The 20,918-nt window shown below is 43.6% G+C and overlaps 1 protein-coding gene across 4 annotated transcripts in view; it reads right to left on the bottom strand.

The window, feature by feature from the left end:
- Window positions 1–20,918, bottom strand: part of LOC126355184 (venom carboxylesterase-6-like) — a 345,553-nt gene that overhangs the window by 233,228 nt on the left and 91,407 nt on the right. For 3 of the 4 annotated variants that reach the window (XM_050005405.1, XM_050005403.1, XM_050005402.1), the window contains exon 7: window positions 12,327–12,493. The exons of the other annotated variant lie outside the window; for it this stretch is intronic. In XM_050005405.1, coding sequence (XP_049861362.1) covers window positions 12,327–12,493 — 167 coding nt within the window. The remainder of the gene's footprint in view (window positions 1–12,326; window positions 12,494–20,918) is intronic. 4 annotated transcript variants of the gene reach the window in all.

The following is a 20,918-nucleotide window of genomic DNA, read 5'->3' as shown; positions in this document are numbered from 1 at the left end:
CGGTTTTGATGACATAAAACCTACACGGTGCCCTTAAATATGCTGAAGTTACGTGTGATAACTCCCTGAAAACTAATTTAGTAGTTTTGGTGAACTACACTCCTGGAAATTGAAATAAGAACACCGTGAATTCATTGTCCCAGGAAGGGGAAACTTTATTGACACATTCCTGGGGTCAGATACATCACATGATCACACTGACAGAACCACAGGCACATAGACACAGGCAACAGAGCATGCACAATGTCGGCACTAGTACAGTGTATATCCACCTTTCGCAGCAATGCAGGCTGCTATTCTCCCATGGAGACGATCGTAGAGATGCTGGATGTAGTCCTGTGGAACGGCTTGCCATGCCATTTCCGCCTGGCGCCTCAGTTGGACCAGCGTTCGTGCTGGACGTGCAGACCGCGTGAGACGACGCTTCATCCAGTCCCAAACATGCTCAATGGGGGACAGATCCGGAGATCTTGCTGGCCAGGGTAGTTGACGTACACCTTCTAGAGCACGTTGGGTGGCACGGGATACATGAGGACGTGCATTGTCCTGCTGGAACAGCAAGTTCCCTTACCGGTCTAGGAATGGTAGAACGATGGGTTCGATGACGGTTTGGATGTACCGTGCACTATTCAGTGTCCCCTCGACGATCACCAGAGGTGTACGGCCAGTGTAGGAGATCGCTCCCGACACCATGATGCCGGGTGTTGGCCCTGTGTGCCTCGGTCGTATGCAGTCCTGATTGTGGCGCTCACCTGCACGGCGCCAAACACGCATACGACCATCACTGGCACCAAGGCAGAAGCGACTCTCAGCGACACGTCTCCATTCGTCCCTCCATTCACGCCTGTCGCGACACCACTAGAGGCGGGCTGCACGATGTTGGGGCGTGAGCGGAAGACGGCCTAACGGTGTGCGGGACCGTAGCCCAGCTTCATGGAGACGGTTGCGAATGGTCCTCGCCGATACCCCAGGAGCAACAGTGTCCCTAATTTGCTGGGAAGTGGCGGTGCGGTCCCATACGGCACTGTGTAGGATCCTACGGTCTTGGCGTGCACCCGTTAGTCGCTGCGGTCCGGTCCCAGGTCGACGGGCACGTGCACCTTCCGCTGACCACTGGTGACAACATCGATGTACTGTGGAGACCTCACGCCCCACGTGTTGAGCAATTCGGCGGTACGTCCACCCGGCCTCCCGCATGCCCACTATACGGCCTCGCTCAAAGTCCGTCAACTGCACATACGGTTCACGTCCACGCTGTCGCGGCATGTTACCAGTGTTAAGGACTGCGATGGAGCTCCGTATGCCACGGCAAAGTAGCTGACACTGACGGCGGCGGTGCACAAATGCTGCGCAGCTAGCGCCATTCGACGGCCAACACAGCGGTTCCTGGTGTGTCCGCTGTGCCGTGCGTGTGATCATGGCTTGTGCAGCTCTCTCGCAGTGTCCGGAGCAAGTATGGTGGGTCTTGACACACCGGTGTCAATGTGTTCTTTTTTCCATTTACAGTAGTGTATATGGAAACATATTGAAAGGCATTCACGCAGATTTACAATTATATTACTAGAATATACAATCTATGTGCCACTGAGTGCCATATCGTCTAAATTTCCATAAATATCAATTGAAATTTTAGTCCTAGTTTGCATCACAAAGGACAAAAGTGCAACCCACATCTAACTACTGAACTTCAAGTCAACCTGTCAGAGATTACACTTCATTGTCTCTTCTAGGTTATGTGAAGTTAGAGATCACAGGAGAGGGGAACATCTACTGGTATGCACAATGCGATGAAGTTTAACAAATTATTTAGCTGCATATACACGTGGGACATATATAGGGTGAGCTACCAAGAATAACTCCGAAAGTATGACAGGAGCTGAAAATATCGTGGGACAAAAGTCTGGGGTCGATTCAGAGATATGAAGGTCCACATTGTTTTTTTTTCCTAAATTGAATGCTATAGTTTGATACCTGTTTTCTGATACCCGCTATCGAGACGAACCCAATGATGTGTAACAGTAAGGTCTTTGAAGGTCAACGAAGATCACAAAGTGGCATGAAATTTCATTTACAGAAGGTGCTAGAAGTGATGACCACTGGTACCAATGCAGAGCTGCAATCTTCTTATAATGGATTGAGTGGTATTCCTTATCACATCAGCACTTATCGAAGCATATGCTCTAACAGTTATCTCTAACATATCTTCAGGTGTAGTTGGAACGTCTTTATAAGCAATGTCTTTTACGAATCCCCACAAGAAAACATCCAGAAGCGGCAGAGGCGTCAAGTCTGGCGAACTAGCCGGCAACGACACATCTCCTTCGCGTCCAAACATAAGGCTTGGGAATTGTCACTGAAACTCATTTCTAGCGAAAAATGTGCCGGACACCCGTCGTGTTGATACGAAATTCTGTTCATTGTTCATAAAGGTATTTCTTCGAATAACAGACCCAATGTTTCGTGCAGGAATGTGGTGTACTTCCTACCATTAAGATTTCTTTCGATGAAATCTGTCCTCCAGAATCCCGCACCATACATTTACCGACCACGGTTTATGGTATGCAACTTCCCTCAGCCAACATGGATTTTCAGTTACCCAGTAATGCATATTTTGCAAATAAACATTTCTATGTTAGTGACTGTAGCCTCGTCAGTAACCAAAATCAAATTAATGAATGTGCCATCTTTCTGAATCTGAAATTGAGCCCATCGGTAGAATTCAATGCGACGCACAGAATCCGTACTAGATAATTCTTGGTGTAGACTGATATGGTAAGGATGGCATTTATGGCGATGCAGAACACGAACAACACTACTCTGCCCCATGCCAGATTCCCTTGCGATTCCCTAACACAAGGGTCTCGAACCACATTTTCAAGAGTACAAATATGCGTTTCCTCGTTAGTAACTTTCCTCTGCTTGATATGTTTCTGATGCGTTGAAGAAGCAGTTGTTCTCAATTTATTGTACACATTTTTACAAGTACGACGTTTATGGTGAGTACGTTGAGCATGTGTTTCGGCGTCTGAGTCTCTAGCTCTCACTAAATTTCGTTGACATTCTCCGAAAATGAGAAGCATATCGATTTCTTCTCCTAAGGAATACATCATTCATATTCGCTTGTGATAATTAATACCACTCAATTCATGATAATAAGATTGCAGCACTGCATTGATACCAATGGTCATCACTTCGAAGACCTTCTGTAAACGGACGTTCAGAACCACCTTTGTGACCTTTGTTGACCTTCAAAGACCTTACTGTTACACATCATTGGATTCGTCTCGACAGCTGCTAATAGAAAATAAGTACCAAACTGTAGCATCCCATTTAAAAAGCAAAGTTGACCTTCAATTCTCTGACGCGATCAGCAACAGAAAACGAACGTCATATTATGCCCCCCGGTGTCCTACGCAATATTTATCCTACCAACTTTTCAGCTACTATCATACTTTCGGAATTATTCTAAGTGGCATTGTTAGTGACTCACCCTGTCTAAGAAGCCTAACACTACGGTTCGTTAAAACTGTAACAACTGAACGAAAATTATTCAAAATGGTTCAAATGGCTCTGAGCACTATGGGACTTAACATCTATGGTCATCAGTCCCCTAGAACTTAGAACTACTTAAACCTAACTAACCTAAGGACATCACACACATCCATGCCCGAGGCAGGATTCGAACCTGCGACCGAAAATTATTACTCAGTAAGGATTGTGTTGATTAAAGATCGCAACGTGGACGCGCAGTTGGTCACACCCAAAATATTCAGAATCACAAAACAACCAAAAGTGAAATTGAGTAGTCTCAATTTGTGACTGATTGTTAAACTAACAGCTAACTTCGCAGACGATGCATGAATCGGGACCGATTAAACAACTAATTCGGTTCTGTCTGAACGTAAATGATAACCGAAATGTCACTTGCGAGAATTTCGCACCACTTCTAACGATAGAGGTTAATCATTATACAAATCTTAACTCAAAACTGAACTAACTCCCAGCCAATATTGCCGTTCAAGTGCGCTCAGAAGCAGCAGGTGATAATTACGGACTCTCAGCTGCGACTTATCTGCGTCGAAGTAATTTGTGGCTGAACTCCAAATAGTCTCTCCTCTGTGTACAGAGAGCGCACTGACCAACATCAAGGTGAGTTTTCCAGAAATAGCAGGCGTCGCCTCCAGTCAAGGAGACACAATCCCTGGTTCATTCGCCTCAAAATGTTCCACTGGTTTTAACGTCCAAAAATTCGAAAAAATTCGTACGGTGTGAAAAAGCCAGTTGCGAGAGTTTCCGATACGAAAACTCGCGAAGGTAACGTTCCCACCCCCGATAGACCAGCGACTCGAAACAGCTTTGAAAATTGTCTGTTTTCCTTATTCTATTGACTACTGTGCCAATGGATGTTTTCTTCTATTGTTAGGCAACAGTATAAGCTGTGGTTGGATTGAAATATTTTTAAATTAGTTTATATTTTAGATGGGTCGTGGTTGTGGACTATTAATGGTCAGCAAATGTGCTAAGGGAGCTGCTACTTTTTAGTGTTCTGAACATGTTGTTTTAAAGTTCCTGCATGTTTGTTCTATGTGTTCTGACTGCCAAGTGTTGCATGTGAGTCCATATGTGTCTGACCTGTTGAATTTATCTCTGGGCATTTTCTGTGTTCTGAGCTTTTTCTGTGTTGTGTTGTCTGTCCTGTATCATATTTCAAGTGCCTGCTGCTTGAATATTTTGCATATTTTGTGTAAAATTGTGTTATTGTAGATGAGCATCTGCCGTTTAATTTTGAATGTACGTTATTGCTCTGTTGTGTCTTGCAGGTTGTGTAGTGTCTTCTGTGTGTATGGCATGTTCATTTCTTTGCCATTTACGTATGTGTTGGTTCGGCTTCTCTATGATATGGGTATCATAGCCATTTTCCACTGCCATATCGTTTAATTTGTTTAGCTCCTGTGTGTAGTTCTGTAGTAATTGTATCGTACTAAAAAAAAATGAGAACAGCAGCTGTTTATTTAGATGTTTTAACAGTGCTATTTATTTTTGTTGTAAGAGTTAGTTTATTTTGTTTGTGCTGAGTGCGTTCAGTTTTCTGGGTTAGAGTTACATTACCTGTGGTTTAGACAATAATTGATTGAAGACAGATACGGACTGCGCCTGTTCTGTACGGATGCTAGGAAAATTTGCCACTGGCTATAAACAGCTGGTAGCTGTGTTAGTCGCGGACGACAGACTACAGGTTGCTGTCCTGAGCTGCGCTGGCTTTGGAGTGTCTGCGACGAATGCTTTGGGATCTCTCCAGCTGTAGCGTCGCCCGGTACGCTGACGCCACGAATCGCACGTTCCGGCCTGTCGACACTTACTTGTGATATGCTAACAGTGGCGGGGTCGCAAATCTCGCGGGAGAAGGTGAAGTTGGATGAAAGCGTCTCACGCTTACGCCTTGACAGCAGGCTTGGCGTATTGCCTGTGCATGGCACGCCTCGCTTGTTGGGACTGTGGCAGAGCACTGACAAGGAAATGGTCAGACTTGTCATGCTGCTTTTTTAGCACTGTTATTTAACTGTGAAAAAGGTCCGTATGCAAAATTGTAGCTGCTGACATGAACTGGAAGTCGCCTAAAAAAAATCACGAACACGGCTGTGTTTCCTGCTTGGCGCTTGCAGTGACGGATGGACACCCCTGAAAATGGCGAGTCGCGAGCGTTGTGCGCATGGCCGGGAAGTGCGGCCGTCTTATCGCGGCGTTCACTAAAGAGGAATATCGCTGCACGGTTTTGGTGGAAAGTGGAAACGAATATTCGTTTCTGTGGCATGCACGTTCTTTTAATTTCTGGTACGTGTTTCGAAACATACCGTCCTCAAACTGGTTAGAGATGTGAAAGATGTTCTGTACATGTTCATCTATACTCCGCAAGCCACTTCACCGTGAACATTCAATCTCCCCTCACAGGTGATGGCGAACCCTTTAAATATTTGCTGCTTGCCATGGAGATATACCACAGACGCCAAATGAAGCAATCAACAGAAAACTCGCGTGAAGACTATGTGTTGTGCGACATGGTTGTTAAAATTCTAGACGAGCATGTAAATGGCGCAGACATGTGTCTAGAAACAACTGAAACACTCGATATAGCAGACTGTGAATCTACAGACGGCGAAGACACCGACGAAAGTTGCAGTCATGAAGACTCTTCGAGTGATAGTGCCACGTATCATCATCAATTATCTCCAAAAGTAACACCAGCAACTACAATTACCCTATCAGACAAAGAAAAAGCGGTGACGTATTGGTTGAAAGAAAGTGGTAAGAAACGCCTACGTGTCAGTACTGTTCACAATAAGTATCGCTTTGTCCGTTGTGAACGTGAATTGTATAGATGGAAAAAGGAAGTCGCTGGACGACGTAAGAGTCGACTGGAAATTGCGACGGAGGTGAATGCGCGACTTTTTGTGGTATTTACCGATGCCAGGCAACAGTCATTTAGTGTCAGCGATACAACTTTGCCTGATTGAGCGTTAGAGATTGCCAACGCGATAGGCGCTAAAGAATTTACAGCTTCTCAAAGTTGGATTAGTCGCTTCAAAAGCGGCAAGAAAATTAACAAAATTTGTATCGAGAAACAGGTCGGAAAATGAAGTGACACAAATCGAAATGATAGAAGCTTTTCTTAGGAATACAAAAAATAAGATCGCTAGTTTTAGTGAATCGTACGTGTACGATAACTAGTTTGGACAAGAAGAGAATAGAAGCTTTCGAAATGTGGTGCTATAGAAGAATACTGAAGATAAGGTGGATAGATCACGTAACTAATGAGGAGGTATTGAATAGGATTGGGGAGAAGAGAAGTTTGTGGCACAACTTGACTAGAAGAAGGGATCGGTTGGTAGGACATGTATTGAGGCATCAAGGGATCACAAATTTAGCATTGGAGGGCAGCGTGGAGGGTAAAAATCGTAGAGGGAGACCGAGAGATGAGTACACTAAGCAGATTCAGAAGGATGTAGGTTGCAGTAGGTACTGGGAGATGAAGCAGCTTGCACAGGATAGAGTAGCATGGAGAGCTGCATCAAACCAGTCTCAGGACTGAAGACAACAACAACAACAACGTGTACAATGCAGATCAGTCAGGTTTTCAAAAAGAAATGCGTGCGAAAAGAATAATGTCACTCAAAGGGGGAAAATATATTGAGGCGATTGCGCAGTCCACAACTGCACTCACCCGTTCATAGGCCTGATTCATTCCTAGCATCAGCCCAGTTTTGTCCACGGACATCTAACAAGGTCTGTGATTCGCAGGGCTGTCATATGCCGTCTTTGCTTGTATGTTATTGGTGCACAAGAAACCTATGTTTTGAACATTGTATCAATATTTCGCATTTTTGTGGTAATTACAAGAAATTAAATTTGGACGTGTTCTAAACCGTATATTTATTTGTGTCTATTTCATAGCTATTTGGAAAGAATGTTGTAGAGAACATATCAGCCATATTTATCAACGAATGTTTAATTATCATACGAACGCTTCCACTGGGGGAATCAGCTCTCTCACTGCTGTGGCAAGAGAGTGGCGCGTAGCTAACGCCACCTTGTCCCTAGATGGCGTTGGTATAACGTAGCGAGAGAGGTCAGGGTAGTACAAGAGGCAGTTATAAGCGCGGAAACCATGGGACAACAATGTCTTACTTCATAAAATTGCTTACAGACTTCCAGGTCATGTCAGCAGCTAAAATTCTGCATACAGACTTCTTGCAGTGTTACGGCACAGTGGTAAAAACAGCAACACAGGTTTCGACATGTCAAGTCTGACCATTCCCTTGTGAGTGTGAGATTGCTTGTCACCGGGAGCTCCAGCGTTGGAGTCCCTCAGGAAAATAGCGAGAAAATCCTGTATCCATTCTATTTGCGATACAGGTGGTGTAGTCCGAGATGTGGAGGGAATTCTACCGGCAGCAAATGAACGCGCTAGATGCACCCGGCTGCAAATCGTGGCTGATGTGGGTGCGTATGACGCCTGCCGACTCGCTTCAGAGTATTCCATCGGTTCCTGCTGGTAGCTGGCTGACTTGGTGAAGCCTCTCCCGCAAGGTGGGAGCACCTTTCCCAGGACCGATCGTGGTTCTGCGGTTTGCAGCAAAGTGGAAGGTAGAAACCAGAGGCTCACACGATTCTATGACAGCATCAGATGCCAATTTCTTGACCTCCGCTATTGGGTAGAGAACTGTCGGATTTCCCTTAATAGGTCAGGCCCGCACTACACGCAGGAAGGAGCTACGTTGAGGTGACAAAAGCCACTGGACAACGATATGCACATGTAGAGATGGCGGTAGAATCGCTAACACAAGGTATAAAAGGGCAGTGCGTTAGCGGAGATGAGATATGTATTCAGGTGATTCATGTGAAAGCCTTTTTGATTGTGGCCGCACGACGACAATTAACATACTTTGAATGCAAAATGGTAATTAGAGCTAGATGCTTGAGACATTCGATTCCAGAAATCGTTAGGGAGGTCAATATCCCGAAATCCACAGTGTCAAGTGTGCCCAGAATACCAAATTTCATGCGTTAATTCTCACCACGGACAACGCAGTAGCCGGCGGCCTTCATTTAACGACCGAGAGCATATGCATTTGCTAACAGACAATCAACAATGCATGAAATAACCACGGAAATCAATGTGGGATGTACAATGAACGTATCCATTAGGGTAGAGTGGTGAAATTTGGCGGTAATAGACTATGGCAGCAGGCGACCAATGTGAATGCCTTTGTTAACAGCACATCGCCTGCATGGCCTTTCGTGGGCTCGTGAATATAGCCGCGTGGGATTAGCCGAGCGGTCTAGGGCGTTGCAGTCATGGACTGGGTGGCTGGTCCCGGCGGAGGTTCGAGTCCTCGCGCATGGGTGTGTGTGTGTTAGTCCTTAGGATAATTTAGGTTAAGTAGTGTGTAAGCTTAGAGACTGATGATCGTAACAGTTACGTCCCATGAGATTTCACACATATTTGCACATTTTTCGTGACTGTATCGGATGGACACTAGACGACTGGAAAATCGTTGTCTGGTCAGGTGGGTCGCGATTCGGTTGGTACGAGCGGGTGGTAGGGTTAGAGTGACTAGTGCAGCGCAGGCTCCGCAATGGTGTGCGCTGCGTTTACTTGGAATGGACTGGGTCCTGGTTAAGTTCGGTTACTCGGATTGTTTGTCTGTTGCTTGAAACTACTCGGCTACTTGGAGACCTTTTACAGCCATTCATGGATTTCATGTTACGAAACAAAGATGGAATTTTTGTTGATGACATGTCACCAGGCCACAGTTGTTCGCGATTGGTTTGATGGGCATTCTGGACATTTTGAGCGATTAGGCACTCCATGTTGCGCGATATGAATCCCATCGAACATCTATGGAACATAATCGAGAGGCCATTTCGTGCACAAAATCCAGCAACGGCTGCCCTTCAGCAATTGTGAATGCCTATAGGGGCAGCATGGCTCAATATTTCTGGATTTGGCGTCCAGCGAGTTGTTGAGTCCATGCCACGTCGAGTTACTGCACTCCGCCAGGCATTAGGAGGTACTAGGGACAGAGGGACTTTGGCGTCCAGCGAGTTGTTGGGTCCATGCCACGTCGAGTTACTGCACTCCGCCAGGCATTAGGAGGTACTAGGGACAGAGGGACAGAGAGCTGGCTGAAACCAGAACAGCAACGAATTTCTGAAACCCGATTGGAACGTATATCACAAAGACTGTCGAAAGCTGGCTGTGGAGGTGTCTTTATAGCCATAAAAATAAGATAAATTCTAGCGAGATTTGAACAGATTCAGAATGTGAGATAATTTGGGCGAAGACAAGTGATAAAGGTGGATCAATATGGTTTTATAGACCCCATGCCTCAGCAACAGTAGTGGTTGAACAATTGAGGGGAAACGTAGAGAGCATTCCGTGTAAACTTTCTGGTCATGTTACAGTTTGAGGTGAAGCTTTTATTCTGTCAGCTGCAGCCTGGGAGACTCAAGTGATTATGAAGCATTCAGGGACAGAGACTCGCGTGATATTGTTGAAAGTGCTTTATCCGAAAATTAACTTGACTAGTTAATCTAGAACCGATTCGTGAAGATAACATCCTAGACGTGTGAATGAGAAACAGACCCAAACTTCTGAACTCATCGTAGAACAGAAAATCGGTGCTCGCAAGACCGTTTACAGCATCATTATACACGACTGTATATTGGGATACAAACAAAGGCAGTAAGAGCTTTCTGCTTAACACGAGCGACAAGAAACAGATTTCAGATTATTGCCTGAGCGGTCAGCACGAAAATATCAGACCCACCTCTAACAATGTTGAGTATCGGTGGGTGAATCTCAAGAGCTTTGTGCAATACGCTTTAGGCAGTTATGTGCCAAGCAACGTTGTGAGGGATGGAAAAGACCCCCTGTGCTTCGAAAGCCACGTTAGCAAACGGTTAACGTTAGAAACTTGCTTTGAAAGCAAAGAGAGATTCACTGACAATTTAAACGTAACCAAAGCCTCAGAAATAAACAAGAGTTAAAAGAAAACCAAAAATAGCGCAAGGAGCGTCATGAATGAAGCGTTCAACTAATTCTAAAGTACAATTCTGTCTACGACTTGCCAGAAAATCCTATGAGTATTTGCTCTTATGTTGAATACAAGAAGACACAGAAAGAGCCGAAATACAGGATTGTAGTGCCTGGTTTAAATCTTCGCGCGAAAGACAAAATGACTGATATCGAAAAAAGTGGCTGCCTGATAGAAATGCAACTAAAATCGCTGAACCGAGGGAAGACTACTGGACCTGGGTCCAGGTGGCATACCAGTACATTTCTAGACAGAGTATGCGAAAGAACTTGTCCCTCTTCTGTCAGCATTGTACCGTAGATCTCTGGATCTCTGGAGAAACCAAGTGTTCCTGGTGATTGGAAAAAAGCGGGGATCATTCCCGTTTTGGAATGAAAACGTTGAAAGGTTGAAAGGTGTTTTACGTTCGTTTATTATGACATTTCTGGATATCTAAAATTTTCTCCCTACGAACAACCAAGGTTTCAACAACAATCGTGTGAAACTCAGCTCACTCAGTTCCTTCGCGAGACTCAGAAAGCAGTAGGTACTGGCGCCCGGGTGAATGCCGTGTTCCTCGAACACCAGAACACAGCATGTCGTTCTGAACGGAGTCTTCCGACGTAAAGGTAACGTCTGGCGTGCCCCAGGGAAGTGTTACAGGGCCATTACTTTTCACACACACACACACACACACACATATATATATATATATATATATATATATATATATATATATATATATATGACTTAGTAGCTGACTTTGGAAGTTCCCTGAGGTTTTTCACGGAATGACGGTGCTGTGTGCTGAGTAGTTGTGACGCAAGAAAATCAGAGTGAAACGCAGGAAGACCTGTCACTTGGTGCAGGGAGTGGAAATTGATCCTCAACACAACTAAATGTAACGTATTGCGAATACATTTACAAAAAGACCCTTATCGTATGATTACGCGACTGTAGGAGAATCAGTAGAAACAGTTTTATTTTCATAAAATACCTAGGAGCTTGTGTAGGAACAATATGAAATGGAACGGACACCTAGAATTAATCGCGATTAAGGCAGATGGCAGACTGTAGTTCATTGTAAGAATCAAAAATGGATCTAAATGGGTCAAATAAATCTTAAATTTGTTACCCAATTTACTTTTCTACACTTTCAAATCTTAAATAAATTCTCATTGCCAAACCGCAGACCTACTACCTGTTGAGCCTGCCTTTTTTCAGTTTCATGTCTGTTTTTAGTTTCTACCTCATTAATTTATTATAACTTACACTACAGAAGTTCTTAATAATATACACGTGTACTGTACATCATCTTAATTGATCGATAAATAACGTCGCTTTCACATTTTTATTCATACATTCCTCGCCAAATTCGTATCAGGTTAATTTCTTTGTAATAAAGTTGTAAGGGCAAATTTGTAGCTCTCAGCATATTCTGCTAACGTTTGGCTTTCGTAGAAGATGGCACAATGTCTATGGGGCCCCAATGATGTAAAAATATGGCAATGCATTTATCTAAAGATAACCCGTCCGTTCATCTATTTATCAAGTATTTGAGTCTCATATTCCGTAGGCATTCGTTCCTTATTAAGCTGCAAGTAAAACACTGACAAAACTGTTGTTTTACGGATTAGAGTACTTATAAATAACTTTCCCTAACCGCTTATCTTGCAAACTTACGCATTCAAAGCTCAGATGATGAGGGTACACTAATAGGTGGCACTGAACTTTGCAAAGAGATCTACTTACTTCAGTTAGTTTGCCTGGAGTAATCTCTCCAGACGGGAAGTAGAAGTCGTTAATTTTCTCGGTTATAAAGTCCGCTTGCGGCGACGCGTCGTAAGATAACACTAAAGGAAACAACCTCTTCCTCTCCTGCAGTAACTCTTGCTTCATTGTGTCGTTTCCGACTATTGCTGAAACATAGAACAAGAGGTAATTTAATTAAGATAAAAATATTAATTTTATCTCTAACTTCTTTCGTAAAGGAAAATTTAATATTATTTCAGGACGAATGATAAGGATAACTGAAGCAAGGTATTAAATTTCGTTGGGGTTCAGAGTATGCAGTCATCCCAGACGATTATAGTAGTCATGGTGCTGTATGTAAATAATATAAAAGGGTATGTTAGCAATTTGAAGTTAAGAACACGAAACAGTAACCGAGGTTTTTGTAAAATTATTTATGGCTAGCTAGAGACACGGAATGGAAAGGAACTCTAAACATAATAGTAATAATAATAGGAAAGTAATCACCCTCCTTCAGAACACTGTTTGTAAAAATAGTACATATGAAATATCACTTCGGAAACTAAGACAAAACTAAATTTGCGATTATTTCTCCTCCATAAAAGAGGCCGAGTATTTTTGAAATGTTGAAAGTACAAAACCATGAACTAGTGGTCAGACCAGACGCAGAAATAACTGATAGGCCAAGCCAATCTTTTGGTAGCACAGAACACTGGAGATCATGATGTTTGTATTAGCGTTATTAAAACAGATAAAATAATAGTAAACTACGAGAATCTTCCAGTCACATTGAATTTAACACTTACAGGGTGACATACATGCACTGACCACCCTCTCAGTGAAACAAAGCGGTGCTGTGCTGAAGATGTTTGCACGACTCTTCATTATTTATTTCATTATCATTTTCTAGAGATACCACAGTTAAAGAGTTTGTGCGATGGATTAAGACATAAAATAACAAAGTGAATCATAGGTTTGAAATTCCATTAATAATCAACTGCCTGTAAACTACATGTGCTGATTGAATGAAATGTAATATTTTACAGTTAACAAGAGATCCTATACAGTTTTCAATACGATACGATACGAAGAAGTGGCCAGTAAGATGTGTATTCAGTTATCTTCCGAATATCTACGTATTCTTGATTTCCTGCTTTATGCCAGGCGGGGACTGGTCGAAGACCTTCACTTTAGAATAAGGAACACTACTCCGAATTGAAGAACGCAATGTTCACATGAAAATTATTTTCTGTTTTATTTTGGTACACTCAATTACAGTTTAACTGCAACAGATGTTCCTTATTTACTATAACAGCTGTATGGAGCTAAAACACTGCAAAGATTGTCTGAGAAAACCAAGATATTTCAGAGCTCTACAGAATGCGCCTCTATCTATTAAAAAAAAAAAAAACTTCTTTTACTCGCTTCTGCCGACTGCAAGCTTTAGTTAGCTGCGTTGTTCTAAAAGGCAAAAGGAAGCGGAAGTTTGCAAATTATTCCATCACTCCTTTATTTGAGTTAAATCAAACTGCCGATTTGGTCTTATGAATTAGTTTCCTATCAGTTGATTGCATTTTAAAGTGGTCCCTTGCTGGGTCGTAGGGAGTATCATTTAACGTCTTTCACTTTGTGTTCAACCGCTAATATGAATTAACAGAACCAACAAGTCATTCGTGTTTGTTAGAAACTGCATAATATCAGTCTTTGTGGGACAATGAAAAACCGTTTACAAATTAATCTAATGTACGCAACTCAGCTGCAGTAGTTTATTTGCGGACATACAACACAGAGTGGGCGTAAGATCAAAGTCACTGATGAAAACATCCGGTGTCAGGTCTCAAACGTGGTCGACCTATAATCAAAGTCAAGTCCCCCCATAGTCCCTTTCTATGGGGAACCAGGGAAACATCAGCACATGAATGTGATACATTCAAGGTAATCCAGGGGAACTCCCACCCATTCCATCCCCTCTCTCCCATCACCCCTCCCTCTCTCCTTGACCATCGAGATTCAAACACCTGTCCCCATCTTCATCTTTCACAACTGGAGCTCTTCAGGGGGTAGCTTTGCTCTGTGATTAGGCAGCATAAGGAGGGAATCAGCATGTGTCTCTTTCTTAAAGAAAGTTAATGTTATTACATTAAGTCACAAATCAAATTTACGAGATATTTGTTATTCGAGGCACCAGGAGAGACCATTCCAAGGCAGATACATAAATACTCATTTTTGCACAATTTTACCTATTTTTCTCCATTTATGGTATTTTTTTCTTTTTTCCACTAAATTCCTTTTTTTTATCACATTTTTGTATTTTTCCACAATTGTATACAATTACATGAGATCCATCCCATTGCTCTCTACGTCACGACAACATCGCACTGAGTCATGGAGATGCCATGCCACAACACAGCAATGTTGCCTCAACATCGCATTGACGTCATTATGCTCACAGCCAGTCACAGTCCAGCAGCATATACCTGAAAATATTTTATTTAATTATCATTGTTAAGACACCATTTCATTACTAACGTGTGTGTGTGTGACATCTTACTGCATGTGTTACAAAAGAACACCTCTCCCTATTGGCAGAAATAATGACGTCACTACATATTGACGAAGTCAAGTCCGCAGCTCGTGGTCTAGCGGTAGCGTTCTCGCTTTCTGCGCACGGGGTCCCGGGTTCGATTCCCGGTGGGGTCAGGGATTTTCTCTACCTCGTGATGACTGGGTGTTGTGTGTTCATCATCATTGGCTCGTAAGTCGCCGAAGTGGCGTCAACTAAAAATTACTTGCAATACGGCGGCCGAACTTCCCCGCATGGGGCCTCGTGGCCAACAACGCCGTACGATCATTTCATTCCACGATGACGTCAAATCAAATTCTATACACGCTGCAGTTTAACCGATTTCCAACGGAAGATACTGTGAAAAGTGCCAAGCAAATTTGTTTGCCCTTTTCATTTAATGTTCTGGATTCTGGAATTAGGGGTTGACAATGGTTGTGATTTCACTGGCAACATATTTATTACGACACATCGGATCACATCGACAGATCCTTCGGAGCTCTATGTAGCTTTATTTCCTTTCGTTTAACAAGTTGATGGACTCACTGGCTTTTCTGGTTGATTTTTATGTACATGGGAAAGCACAGCACATTGGATCTGGGACGGCACAGGCGGACAATGTTGGACTGTTGTGTTTGGCATTTTCCGCTATTGGCAGGCCGGCACTCTTTGTCAGGCAGCAAAGCTGTGAAAGAGGGCGCACCGTAAGAGTTGCTCGGTAGTCGTGGCAGAGAGCGCATTGTAGCACACGACCAGGGACAGGAATAGTGGCAACAGCAAACCGCACTCATCCAGAACCAGAGGGCCATTCGCCTGATGGCGGAGTTCACTGTAGCAGTCGGGTAAATAGTTCACACAGAGCGTTAACAGTAGATCTGGCGTGGCAGGGCATTCTTATTTCACCTTTCCAGAATTGTCTAAGATCACCTATCTCAGGTCCAGCATTGCTGTACTCTGTGGTGTGGTTGAGTGTTTTAATTTGCCAGCAGGTTTACTGTCACTACTTTTGATTTGGTTTAGAGACTGATTTTATGATTCACACTTGCGTCAGGTGGGCACCATTTCTAGATGAATCGAGTAACACTGCAAACGAAATGAACTCAACTAAGTGTTTTTTCCTATAATATGAGGGGTTACAAGCTTTAAGAGATAATTGTAAGTTTAGACATCCATCCGCAAATAAGTTCGCCAGTCGTCAGTTTCGCCCTGCAACTCTTGCAGTAAATTTATGTGAGAAAACTGCTTTCGCTTTAGCAGCCACTGTCTACACCATTTTGACCGCTTTCTCTGTTTCCTGCAGTTTGTCTGAATGTTTTTTGCAACACAAGTTGCGAACACAGACGACAACAGAACTTCCTCCATTTCTATATTTCAAAATAACTGAATTAAATTTTTGACGTTTACGGGGAGCGTAGTCGCTTGCCACTGATATTTCTTTTCTACACCGACAGATGGCGGGCGAGTCGTGTGAACACACAACATCTGGAGCGATCTTTTGCATGTACAGACATCTGCGCCGATGTCTGTGCAGACAGATCGTTGCGTGTGGACCGGGCTTTAAACATTAAAATCATATGACGGCCTCTCCAAACAGAACAGTGACAGAAGGTCAGAACTATTGGCAGTGAGGTTACTGCGGGTCAGAAAACGGAAAGGATTGAATGAAAGAGGTAATTAGGCCAGAGTCGTACTTCCAGCAGGTTGAGGCACATTGGTTTCCTCTGCTTTCGATAATATGATAGCAGATAAAATGATAGTAGTAGCCAATTGCTACGGACAAGGGAAGCTCATACCAGCAACAAAGAATGGAACTGAATGGGAATAGACTGCCAATGAACGGGAAACCACCTGAAATAGTGGGACCTACTTTTCGTCTACCTGCCGCAATTTCGAGAATAAAACACCTGAACGTTTCGGAACCTCCATTGTCTTGGCCACAGGAACCAGTGGAAGTATTGCCAGCCGCGACTGTGACTGCTTTGAGCCAGCCTTTAGGACGCTAGCGAATTCAGTCCATACACAAACCCATTAACCAGGAGGAGTGGCGAATCTCCGTGAAGACGTTAGAGCAGAATGTGGATCAGCACAGGAAGAACCAGTAAGACAAAGAAACAACATTGTCCATTGTCATACCAAGTATCACAGCAAAACACTTACTCAACTGAGCATAGTCCTTGTTTACGTGCACAAGAATTGGAACACAGGACGAAATTCGGATCCAGCCACTGTTCTAATCCTGGTGTACTGGATACCCAGCAGGAGGAAGGCATCAGAGGGAACTGTAAGTGCAAGTTAAGTTAAAGTAAGAAAGAACTGTCAGAACTTAGGATAAGTAACGTATAAGATAACGTAGTGATCAGAGCGGACTATAGCCAACAGAGCGAGCCACCAGTGAACCTTTCACTCTAATTTACGGCGACCTGATGAACAGGGGTTTGTTAAATGGGAGGGCAATATAAGGCACTGACCATATATGCTTACAAATGCTCGAAACTGGAAGTGGATTGCACCAGCGTAAGCCGTGGGAAAAGTACCGGTAATATACTTTACAAAGTATAACGCATCCTTCGCAGAGTTGTGAGACAAGCAGGCCTGGCAAGGTGTGGAGACATCTGACACTATCCCGTAACCCTTTCTACACCGGTGGCCGCCGAGATGTCTTGTATTGTGCTGCAAGGCACACTAAAGCTCAAGCAAGTGCAGGTCGAAAGCGTATAAATATCTAGCCATATTGTACTGAATCACTTCTGTTAGTATCACAGGTCTATGGCCATTAGGCTGTGTCAAGGCAGTCCACCATGAGACTGCAGGGCCTGGTGCCGCTGCCACAGCGACCCAGTACAAGCCCTGCGTCAGCTCGCTGACCACGTCTCGGAGTCAGTGGGTCACTCCCGTTCCGTCATCGGCCTGCCTCCTTCTGTACAGAGTGGAATGAATGAGCCGCATGATAACGCACGCCTTAGCAGCCATGCTGTACGAGCTCTGAACTGGAGTCGCCGCTGGCAGAGACATTTACATCACATGCCGCTGACCGGAGGAAGACGCGCTATGTCAGCATTGCAGGGGCCGCTGAGTACGGCTCCCAAGCTGCTGCTTCCTGTTCTGAACTGTGGTGGGATGCCATAATAAAGCAATGGGATTTACACACAGTTTAATTGGTGTCCCACAACCCATCTCACCAGACCATTTACAGTATTTACAGCTGATGTGTTAGGCAAAAGCTCCACCTCTCCAGATGTTCTTCTGGTGCTCTGCTGTTTATTGAGGCTGTGCCTATTCTCTGGTTGTTATGTCCCACTGTCTACAATTACTACGCCGTTGTGGGTGGCAGAGTGCCGTAGCGATATTCGGTGTTTCACTGGCACTTCCGTCGACTACGCTGGTATTTGGCTCCTTACAGCTAAGTTGGTGAGGTGTGCAGAGACTCCGCTGGTATTTGGCTCCCGACAGCTCAGTTGGAGAGGTGTGCAGAAAAGATTGTAAGTGCATTTCCTGTTAAGATAAATTAAGTGCATTTCTCTCTCTACCATTTGTGGGGGTAGATTGTTCACAGTGTACTAGTTAGCAATTCAGGGAAAACATTTACCTGGTTAGCGTTGTTGCAGTGGGTTGTTTAATCATGCAAATAAACTCTTTCACTACAACTTGGAAATGGCTGCCGGGAACAATATGCAGTCATAATGCTACCCACCATGATCGATCTGATCTATAGCAACTTATCAGTTACATAACAAATTTGGACTTTCAGACGTTCCTGCAGTAACTATAGGATCACTACGAAAGAGAATGATTGACATGTGTGGCCATAAGATGTAAGATGACTTTACAGTGTTGGAGTTCAAGCACATGGAGTGTAAAGACTTTTCTGTTACACATAAATGTGTGTACTTCAAACTGGATGCAGTGCGGTGCTCAATGTTTACCCACATGGATCGATCTATCCTATAATTATTTATCAATTGCATACCGCGTTTTGGTAAATGATTCGAATTTTCAGGTGATTTGGTGATGGATGGACAATGATTTTCCAATCATAAACGTAATTATTCTCATGGGGTGATGTGGATGATCTTGTGATTCTCATCCAATGGTGGAACAGAAATCTGCTAGGACAGAAAAATTCATATAGTTTAAGGATGAAATGGAAGCTGAGTTGTGAGATTACAGACTAATGCGTAAAACTATATCGCTAGCCTTTAAACTGTCATGTTCATCACATTCCTTCATCCAGGCATTATTCACGTGTCTGTATTACAAGTTGATCCCGCCACGTCATCTCATGACCCCCAAAAAGAATAAGAAATAACACGTGTAATATGGTTGATTGGTGCGCAATGTTTTCCGTTTGTGTGTGGGTGTTAGGCGCTTCTGTAATGCTATGAGGCCGTGCTGGAAATCAATGTCTCCGAATTTTTTTTCTGAAAACTCTAAATGCTGCCGGGAAGCTTTTGAAATGTGGTGCTACAGAAGAATGCTGAAGATTAGATGGGTAGATCACATAACTAATGAGGGGGTATTGAACAGAATTGGGGAGAAGAGAAATCCGTGGCACAACTTGGCTAGAAGAAGGGATCCGTTGGTAGGACATGTTCTAAGGCACTTTCGCGGACAAGTGCTCTACCAACTGAGCTACCCAAGCACGACTCACGACTCGTCCTCACAGCTTAAAGTCTGGAAGGTAGGAGACGAGGTACTGGCAGAAGTATAGCTGTGAGGTAGCTGTGGGTAGCTCAGTTGGTAGAGCACTTGCCCGCGAAAGACAAAGGTCCCGAGTTCGAGTCTCGGTCCGGCACACAGTTTTAATCTGCCAGGAAGTTTCATATCAGCGCACACTCCGCTACAGGGTGAAAAATCTCATTATGGAAACATCCCCCAGGCTGTGGCTAAGCCATGTCTCCGCAATATCAGTTCTTTCAGGAGTGCTAGTTCTGCAAGGTTCGCAGGAGAGCTTCTGTAAAGTTTGGAAGGTAGCAGACGAGGTACTGGCAGAAGTAAAGCAAGGATTATAGGCAATTTCTAAATGAAATCTTGTATTAACCATCTGAGAAGAGAACGAAAAGGAATACTTAATCATACACTACCTACAGACTTCTACTCTTCGCACCATCACCTTCTGAATTTGACTCCGAAATTACACGATTTATGCTTCATCTTCAGTGATGGTGTCATAGACTTATTGGAGCTCTAACGATATATGAGAACCATGAGAGAGGTGCATTCGTGGTAAAATCTTAACGTAGAACAATTTACGCCTAATGATAAATACATGTTGAAATGTATTTGTTACCAAATTGACGCATTTTGCTTAACAGGTATTTTTTATATTAATACTGTATGGGTATATCTACCAGCTCACAGCCGTGTAATCATAATAATTTTAGTACTCTTTTAAGGTTTCCTGCACGCAGAGTTCAGTGATTGATTCAGAGAGAATGCATGCATCTCTATTGCAATGCGTGCGGTCCTCATTTTTCAGTTTTGCCGAGGACAGTTTTGGCGGTCACTGTCAACTGATGTCCACACATTGAGACTGTGGTGATTCTTCTACAGCGACAGATGTTCTTTTTATGCGAGGAACACCACTGCATCAACGGTTGTATTCGCCTAAGCACATTGGAGAACGGTGGTGGTGGTGGAGGCAGCGTACACTCGAGGCAGTTGTGGGAATCAAGACGAAGTGATGATGATTTTACTGTTATCAGGTATGATCATGCCGTTTATTCGGCATTCATTGTGCGTGTATTGTTCGCAAGTCAGTTACTGTTTTTGGAAGATTAATTGTTATTATGCATGGAACTTATGAAGAATCAGCTTATCGACAGACTGTGCACGAGTTCTGCAACTTTCTCTAAGGACGCATTTACCGCATACCAAGAGAGGAGCAGACATTGGTCAGTCGATGACTTCAAACGTGGAAATAATTTGTTTTTTCGGCTGCACAGTGGCCATTGGTCAGTCTTATTTGTTTGTGGGCGGCGCTTTTACATTCTTTGGATTATTTACGAGTCCTATACATACATACATACATA

This window comes from Schistocerca gregaria, chromosome 3 (assembly GCF_023897955.1).
Source record: "Schistocerca gregaria isolate iqSchGreg1 chromosome 3, iqSchGreg1.2, whole genome shotgun sequence".
NCBI classification, from domain to species: domain Eukaryota; kingdom Metazoa; phylum Arthropoda; class Insecta; order Orthoptera; family Acrididae; genus Schistocerca; species Schistocerca gregaria.
This window is presented reverse-complemented; position numbering and strand designations above follow the sequence as displayed.